Source organism: Leptodactylus fuscus, chromosome 6 (genome assembly GCF_031893055.1).
Source record: "Leptodactylus fuscus isolate aLepFus1 chromosome 6, aLepFus1.hap2, whole genome shotgun sequence".
NCBI classification, from domain to species: Eukaryota; Metazoa; Chordata; class Amphibia; order Anura; family Leptodactylidae; genus Leptodactylus; species Leptodactylus fuscus.
Window position 1 is genome coordinate 183,072,433 of NC_134270.1, and position 9,461 is coordinate 183,081,893.

A 9,461-nucleotide genomic window follows, 5' to 3' on the forward strand; every position below is an offset into this window, starting at 1 on the left:
ACTATGCCGCCATTTTGGTTTACAGGCTCTTTTCTGACCACATGTCCACCCATCAGGATTACCTGGAGCAGATGGTGCAGAGTTTTGCTCATAGGGAGATGGTTTTTTCTCAGGGGGGGCATAATACATGACTCCCTCATGTTCCTTATTTCTATACCCCTCCCTTTCTATTTCCCTGCTTACCTGCGTCCAATTATCCAATATCTCACCTAGCTTGTGATCCTGAACCCAGCCTCTGTATTGAGAGGCAAATCTTTCCCAATGGCTGCTGTTTAACACTCCATTTGCACTACATTTTGCTTTCTTCAACAGTTTATTGCATCCTCTTCCAACTGCTCTCTTCCCTGCTCTTTCTCTAACTATCTCTTGAGCTGATTTCCATACTGGCTGACTTTGCACTCCTCCCATTCTGTTCTGCGTGCTTTCCTACTACACACTGTCTCTTCCTGCCCCAAATTCCTATTCAATGGAGACTTTCAAGATCAGTTTAGAGGATTTTTCTGCCTTTTTCTTGCCCTTTTTTTCCAAGATACTACTGTATCTAAATCAAAAGTGACTAATCAAGGTCAGATGGAGGGTTTTAGGGATCACTATGTCCCTTTGTCACGTGACTACTTACTTTCCACAGAACACAAATGAATACAATGAATGCACAACCACAACAGATCAGCTAACAATTTCAGCCCAAGTTCCTAGCTAGCAACACCCATACAACATACTGCTCTTAGGTTCTTTGCAAAAAGCTTGAGATATCTATATAAGGAACATATGTGTTTACCTCACACTCGGACAGGAGTACAAGAAGTCCTTAGGAACACAGATCAGATTGGTAAAAAAAAGTTCTTACCTGCTGCGCTGACTTTTGTTGGATCTGTGGTCCCAGGAACTTCTGTAATCACTGGTCGTCCGAGGGATCAGTAAACCGTCTCCTTATTTCTCAAGCCGCACGTTGGAAGCGCCAATTTGTAGGGGACATCAATGGGTCCTTGTCACAGAGTATGTTGCAGAGCTCCAAATTAATTAATTAATTAACAGGCCTGGAGAATTCACACACAGTCACACACTGCTCGTGGTGTATCAAGTGTAATTCTGATTTATTGTTACAGGGAGTCAATATTTATACAGACAAAAGCAGGTTGGACTTGACATGATTGGTTATAACATAAGCTGTGGCACATGACTATTGGATAAGGTCTGCATCTTATAATTACACTCCAACCTGGGATGATCTTTCTCATGGAATGAAGAAGAATTTAAGATATTTATGTGTAAACCAACATCTTACACTAATTCTAGATGTATATATCACAGCAAGAGAGATAATGATCACATGCTGGTCCGCTCCGGCCTTGGGGCTAACGACCAAACAGGTTATTTGAACCGGTTTCTACACCCACTCTCAAAGATGACCACAAATAGATAAGGAGTTATAACCCAACCATTAACATTCCACACGCCTTATCCCCTAAAGGGGTCTCTTAGACTCTAAACAGACATCCTTATGAAGCTTAGAACAGAAAATGCTTACAAAATGGCTGACAGAATACAAGATGGAAGATGTGATCCTAACAATGGTGGTGGGAAGGACCTTAATGGTAAGTACAAAGACAACTCGGCAGGCAGCAGCGCCATTGAACCAAATGATGTAACTTTACTGAGGTACAAGAACCAATGCATCTACCCAGATGGGAGTAGTGGTAGGAGTTCCACTGTGGGTGATTGTATATACTGTATATAGGGGCTGCAAAGGAGTAAGTCCCAAGGGTCCCGGTCTACCTGTACGCTGCAGGGCCCAGAATGGGAGGATCTAGGAAACTTCAGCTTCTCCTCCGGTCACTCAGCAATGGTGGTCTGTTCTGCTCAGAGGACAACTCACACCTTCTGGAGACCTCCATTCTCCTTCCCTTCCCCAGCCAATGATTTCTTGGGCTAAACCAAGACCTCTCTAAAGGAGGGGTGTAACATTACACAGTGGAGGACTCGAAAAAGGTGAAACAACACAATATAGATATATACAAACACAGTGACAATGAAACAATATGGCAGTGTCCACTGGGATGCGGCAAGTGCCCTTGGGAGTGGCCCAAAGTCAAACCAGTCTGCTGGCCTAGTGGGTCTACAGTCAGTGATAGTTGGAGGGCTTAATGTGGAAAATAAGCATATAATGGGTGGGGGGACATTGTAGGTTTGCTGTGAACCCCCCTCTGCAATGTATAAGACTGGAGAACCCTATAAGTAACTTGACTCCTTCATCCATTGTCTTGTACGGGGGAACATGTCTTATAGGATCAGAAAACGGGCACATTAACTAAACCCAACATGGCTTTGACACTAAGGTCCCCCTAAAATAAAGATGGTGTCCACTGATTCTGAGCATTTGCTGCGTCGTGGTCTCTTTTCTCTGCAGGTTTTCCACCATAAAGAGCAGATGTTGGGGCCACCAACCAACGCCCGAGTCATTGTGAGAGGTTATCCATCTTGTGGGTGAACCTTGTGATTCCGAGACACAACCTTGGGTGAAGAACAACAGCGTACGAGGCGCATGGTCACAGATCTGAGGGCCGCACCAAAGTCTTTCCTCCTCATAGCATAGACCAAGGGGTTGGCAAATGAATTTGTGTGCGAGAAGAGCACGGCAAGACGGATAAGAGAGACCGGGAGGGTACAAGACCGACACAGGAGTCTGAGACTGTTAATGGCGTTAAGGGGAATCCAACATAAGCAGAATATGCCGACCAGGAGCAGAAGAGTCCAGGCCATGTGCACTTCTCGCTTCTTGGAAGACTTCAGGTGTCCTCGAACCACTCTGAAGATGTCACCATAAATGGTCAACATGAGGAGTAAGGGCAGCAGGGTACAGCCTAAAAACACAAAGTAGACGAGGTACTCCGGAGTAAAGACGGCGGTGAGGGAGCAGCAGCCAAGATGGTCGCCTTTGATATTACTACTGTTAGTGAACTCCTTGTGGCTGAAGTAGGCCTGGGAAAGATCTCTTGGTCGGTAATATGGAGGATAAATCACGATGGACCTCTCAAAGGCGAGTATAGATCTTTCAGAGGCAACTTGAGATTTATTGGTGCTGACATATTGCTGGAGCTGGTTCCATCCCATCATTGGAGAGAAGCCGATGAGACAGGAAAGGATAAAGCAGATGAGGACTGCCAGGATCAGCCGTCGGCCCGTCAGGTACACCATGAAGCTGGAAGAGAAAAGTCATATAGGTTTGAAGACTTTGATATTCTTTATGTTCCCAGTTATGGTCAGACATTGTGATCCGCACCATGATTCATGAAATTGTCTATTGCCCTATCGATGGAGTCCAATTGACTGAAGTGGTGGCAAGTCAACATGGCGGGACTTTGCCTCTGCTCCCATCAGGATTTTCAGAAGGCCACATGGGACAACGACGTGGTCAACAACTTTTAGGGTCAGCAGTTTGTACTCTAAGGATCGAGCATTGATGGCATACCCTAGAACAGTGATGACGAACCTTTTAGAGGCCGAGTGCCCAAACTGCAACTAAAAACCCACTAATTTATCACAAAGTGCCAACACTGCAATTTAACCTTAATAATGTGCAGATCTACAGTTGCACACAAGTACAGACCTGCAAAATATGGTGATACGAATGGAGCTTTATAGAGCTTTCTGCTCCACTGTGACCCTCACACAGTCCAATCTGCTGCACCGTGGCCCCCACACAGTATAATCTGCTCCACAATGGCCCTCACGCAGTACAATCTGCTGCACAGTGGCCCCCACAAGTATAATCTGCTGCACAGCGGCCCCCACACAGTATAATCTGCTGCACCATGACCCCCACACAGTATAATCTGCTGCACAGTGACCCCCACACAGTATAATCTGCTCCACAATGGCCCTCACGCAGTACAATCTGCTGCACAGTGGTCCCCACACAGTATAATCTGCTGCACAGTGACCCCCACACAGTATAATCTGCTGCACAGTGACCCCCACACAGCATAATCTGTTGCACAGTGACCCCCACACAGTATAATCTGCTGCACAGTGACCCCCACACAGTATAATCTGCTCCACAGTGACCCCCACACAGTATAATCTACTGCACAGTGACCCCCACACAGTATAATCTGTTGCACAGTGACCCCCACACAGTATAATCTGCTGCACAGTGACCCCCACACAGTATAATCTGCTCCACAGTGACCCCCACACAGCATAATCTGCTGCAGTGACCCCCACACAGTATAATCTGCTGCACAGTGACCCCCACACAGTATAATCTGTTGCACAGTGACCCCCACACAGTATAATCTGCTGCACAGTGACCCCCACACAGTATAATCTGCTCCACAGTGACCCCCACACAGCATAATCTGCTGCAGTGACCCCCACACAGTATAATCTGCTCCATAGTGATCCCCACACAGTACAATCTGCTGCACAGTGGTCCCCACACAGTATAATCTGCTTCACAGTGGCCCCCACACAGTATAATCTGCTCCACAGATGGGTGCCCAAAGAGAGGGTTCTGAGTGCCACCTCTGGCACTAGTGCCATAGGTTCGTCATCACGGCCCTAGAATATACTGTATGGCAGCCTTCAGTTCTGGGTATCAATGGTACTGGTTGTGTTTACGTTACTAGTGGACTCAACCTTGGAAGGTCCATTGAGGGATCTTTTCTAGTAGCTTAGCATCCCCAGTGACCCCCACACAGTATAATCTGCTGCACAGTGGTCCCCACACAGTATAATATGCTCCACAGTGACCCCCACACAGTATAATCTGCTGCACAGTGACCCCCACACAGCATAATCTGTTGCACAGTGACCCCCACACAGTCCAATCTGCTGCACCGTGGCCCCCACACAGTATAATCTGCTCCACAATGGCCCTCACGCAGTACAATCTGCTGCACAGTGGCCCCCACAAGTATAATCTGCTGCACAGCGGCCCCCACACAGTATAATCTGCTGCACCATGACCCCCACACAGTATAATCTGCTGCACAGTGACCCCCACACAGTATAATCTGCTCCACAATGGCCCTCACGCAGTACAATCTGCTGCACAGTGGTCCCCACACAGTATAATCTGCTGCACAGTGACCCCCACACAGTATAATCTGCTGCACAGTGACCCCCACACAGTATAATCTGCTGCACAGTGACCCCCACACAGTATAATCTGCTGCACAGTGACCCCCACACAGTATAATCTGCTGCACAGTGACCCCCACACAGTATAATCTGCTGCACAGTGACCCCCACACAGTATAATCTGCTGCACAGTGACCCTCACACAGTATAATCTGTTGCACAGTGACCCCCACACAGTATAATCTGCTCCACAGTGACCCCCACACAGTATAATCTGCTCCACAGTGACCCCCACACAGTATAATCTGCTCCACAGTGACCCCCACACAGTATAATCTGCTCCACAGTGACCCCCACACAGTATAATCTGCTGCACAGTGGTCCCCACACAGTATAATCTGTTGCACAGTGACCCCCACACAGTATAATCTGCTGCACAGTGACCCCCACACAGCATAATCTGTTGCACAGTGACCCCCACACAGTATAATCTGCTGCACAGTGACCCCCACACAGTATAATCTGCTCCACAGTGACCCCCACACAGTATAATCTACTGCACAGTGACCCCCACACAGTATAATCTGTTGCACAGTGACCCCCACACAGTATAATCTGCTGCACAGTGACCCCCACACAGTATAATCTGCTCCACAGTGACCCCCACACAGCATAATCTGCTGCAGTGACCCCCACACAGTATAATCTGCTCCATAGTGATCCCCACACAGTACAATCTGCTGCACAGTGGTCCCCACACAGTATAATCTGCTTCACAATGGCCCCCACACAGTATAATCTGCTCCACATTGACCCCCACACAGTATAATCTGCTGCACAGTGGTCCCCACACAGTATAATCTGCTGCACAGTGGCCCCCACACAGTATAATCTGCTCCACAGATGGGTGCCCAAAGAGAGGGTTCTGAGTGCCACCTCTGGCACTAGTGCCATAGGTTCGTCATCACGGCCCTAGAATATACTGTATGGCAGCCTTCAGTTCTGGGTATCAATGGCACTGGTTGTGTTTACGTTACTAGTGGACTCAACCTTGGAAGGTCCATTGAGGGATCTTTTCTAGTAGCTTAGCATCCCTATATAGATCACTTACCTGTGTAGCCTAAAGTTGGATTGGATGTTAAAGGGGGTCATCACATAAATTATAAGGAACTTCTCAATATTTCATGGAGGAGGAGGGTGATTGTCCTCATTTCCAGAAGCTTGTCTCTTGGCTAGAGTCCAGAGGGACTTACAAGGTTGTAGAAGACCTTACATAGTCCTGGACTCCTTGCATCCTAGTGATCTATAATACTGCCTGCGGCGTCACTGCCCCGTCCTGAAGAAGAACTCCAAGAATCATAGATCATTATGATATAGGTAGCCCAGATCATAGATGGGTGGCTGGGAATTTGGACCAGATTTTCTGATCCTGATTAGGGTTGAGCGATCGGGAAAGATCGGATCCCGATCGTCGATTGAGTAAATTTTACGATCGCGATCGGAATTCCCATCCCGATTTTTTTTGGCAAGATCAAGGTCTCATGTTAGTTCCCACAATGCTTGGCTACTGGCCAAACATTGTGGGAAAAGCTAACATTAGAGTTGAGTGATTGCGATCGGGAAAGATCGGATCCCGATCGGCGATTGAGCAAATTTCACGATCGGGATCGGCTGGAAAATGATCGGAAATCGCATTTTAAAAACGATCCTGAAATCTCAAGATCGGCTCAACCCTAGTCCTGATCCATCCATGTGCAGGGAGGCGGTACAGAAATACTGCTGGATTGGGGGGAGGGGGTTATTAGATAGTAAATAGCACATTATTAATGCCCCCCCCCCCGCCATACCTGTTTGGAAGCCTGATCTTCAGATGGGCGTTGATGGCGATGAGCAGAAGGAGCAGGATGGAGAACTGGGTGGTGACCAGCGGGAAGCAGGTGATGAAGATACAGGTGTAAAAGCAGAGGATGTATTCCATGCTGAGCACGATGGAGAACGGGATGGCCAGGGCTCCCACACCGATGTCTGCGGCTGCCAAGCTGACGATCAGAAAGTTGGTCTCCGTCCTCAGCTCCTTGTGCAGGTAGACGGTGGCACAGACCAGAAGGTTTAGCGTAATAATGCTCAGGGCCAAGACAATCTCCAGGAAGATGAAGGGGATGTTATCGTCCATGGTCTGTGAATCAGATAGTGAGCAGGAGAAAACGTGTTAGACTGGAGGCATCACCGAGCCCATGGCCACCAACACACTCATGTATGACCTCCCTATTGTCTGGTGAACCTTGTGATATTCATTGTCTGAACATCTAAGAGGTTTGCCCAGAAGTCCAAACTTTTTTGATCCAAACTAGAAGTGTTAATATTATAGACTGAGACCCCTCCAAACCCCAGAGTGTAATAAGCAGAGGCCCAGGGGGGTGTAAACTTACCTCTCCTTGGCTCCGCTATGGTGTCCACTATGGGACCCATCCTTTATGGGCCTCTTCTGGCCTCCTGAATGACATCAGTAGCCCCTGAGGGCTGTGATAGGGCTTCAGCATCCATGTGAGGACCTCCGACATTACATCAGTGTCATGACGTCTGCGTGCCCAATATTCTCTTGGGCTAATGATATCATTCAGAAGGCTAGAAAATGCCCAAAGAGGACGGGGATCTGCAGTGGAGGCCGCGCCACGGCCCAGGAGAGGTGAGTAGGACTGTTATTTACTTCCATTGGGCCTCTACTTATTATACTCTGGGGTATGGAGAGACCCCAGAGCAGGGTGCATAGTCAAACTAAAAAATTTCAGGTTCTACTGAACCCAACAGTTTTGGAAAGTTCATATTGAACCTGACTCCTTACAGACTGGTTCACTTACCCCTCTCCTGCAGTGGCCTGAAATGTAGATATTAGTCCCTGCCAAGGGTTAATATATTCACCTGTCAGTTATATAGCGACTCCAGGTTACCCATATTGTCTGTTGGGGTGACTGAGGTAGTCTGAAAACCTCCCCATCTATAAGATCAGTGAGTATCAACCACGTCCCGCCTGCCCTCTGGTGCACTGGAGTGAGAAGATTTATGATGCACAGCCTTCTACTGTCAGAAAGGAGAACATTTAACCCCTTTCTGGAAAAATATTGGTTGGTCAGCAGTATATAGTCAATATAGTCAAGAAGGGATTCTGTGGGGGAGGCTGTGGCATAGAGGTAAGTATCTGAGTGGGGGATATCAGGGGGTAGTTATGACGGGAAGCTTGTGTGCACAGGTCTGGGACAGATAGGAAAATGCTGATAAAATCCAGTTTAATGTCCCCTCTTCATCTACCCCCAGTTTAATGTCCCCCCTTCATCTGCCACCAATTTAATGTTTCCCCTCCACCTGCCTCCAGTTTAATGTCCCCCTCCATCTACCCCAGTTTAATGTTCCCCCTCCACCTGCCCCCAGTTTAATGTCCCCCCTCCATCTACCCCAGTTTAATGTTCCCCCTCCACCTGCCTCCAGTTTAATGTTCCCCCTCCACCTGCCTCCAGTTTAATGTCCCCCTCCATCTGCCTCCAGTTTAATGTCCCCCTCCATCTGCCTCCAGTTTAATGTCCCCCTCCATCTGCCTCCAGTTTAATGTCCCCCTCCATCTGCCTCCAGTTTAATGTCCCCCTCCATCTGCCTCCAGTTTAATGTCCCCCCTCCATCTACCCCCAGTTTAATGTCCCCCCTCCACCTGCCTCCAGTTTAATGTCCCCCCTCCATCTACCCCCAGTTTAATGTCCCCCCTCCACCTGCCTACAGTTTAATGTCCCCCCTCCATCTACCCCCAGTTTAATGTCCCCCCTCCATCTGCCTCCAATTTAATGTCCCCCCTCCATCTACCCCCAGTTTAATGTCCCCCTCCATCTGCCTCCAATTTAATGTCTCCCCTCCATCTACCCCCAGTTTAATGTTCCCCCTCCACCTGCCTCCAGTTTAATGTTCCCCCTCCACCTGCCTCCAGTTTAATGTCCCCCTCCATCTGCCTCCAGTTTAATGTCCCCCTCCATCTGCCTCCAGTTTAATGTCCCCCTCCACCTGCCTCCAGTTTAATGTCCCCCTCCACCTGCCTCCAGTTTAATGTCCCCCTCCATCTGCCTCCAGTTTAATGTCCCCCTCCATCTGCCTCCAGTTTAATGTCCCCCCTCCATCTACCCCCAGTTTAATGTCCCCCCTCCACCTGCCTCCAGTTTAATGTCCCCCCTCCATCTACCCCAGTTTAATGTTCCCCCTCCACCTGCCCCCAGTTTAATGTCCCCCCTCCATCTACCCCAGTTTAATGTTCCCCCTCCACCTGCCTCCAGTTTAATGTTCCCCCTCCACCTGCCTCCAGTTTAATGTCCCCCTCCATCTGCCTCCAGTTTAATGTCCCC

At 48.5% G+C, this 9,461-nt stretch overlaps 1 protein-coding gene across 1 annotated transcript; it reads right to left on the reverse strand.

Moving 5' to 3' along the window:
* Nucleotides 1–2,469: 2,469 nt before the first annotated feature.
* LOC142210222 (adenosine receptor A2b-like) lies at nucleotides 2,470–7,255 on the reverse strand. The gene is made up of 2 exons (XM_075279247.1): nucleotides 6,930–7,255; nucleotides 2,470–3,199 (listed from the first exon to the last, which is right to left on the reverse strand). Exons 1-2 carry the CDS (start codon nucleotides 7,253–7,255, stop codon nucleotides 2,470–2,472), a joined length of 1,056 nt encoding a protein of 351 aa, XP_075135348.1.
* Between the last annotated feature and the right edge of the window lie 2,206 nt (nucleotides 7,256–9,461).

What these genes read in the sequence shown, in the direction of transcription:
- LOC142210222 (XM_075279247.1), bottom strand. Translation starts at nt 7,255, where the DNA reads ATGGACGATAACATCCCCTTCATCTTCCTGGAGATTGTCTTGGCCCTG. An exon ending in AAGATCAGGCTTCCAAACAG is followed by an intron (nt 3,200 to 6,929) that starts GTATGGCGGGGG and finishes TTTCTCTTCCAG; the next exon opens with CTTCATGGTGTACCTGACGG.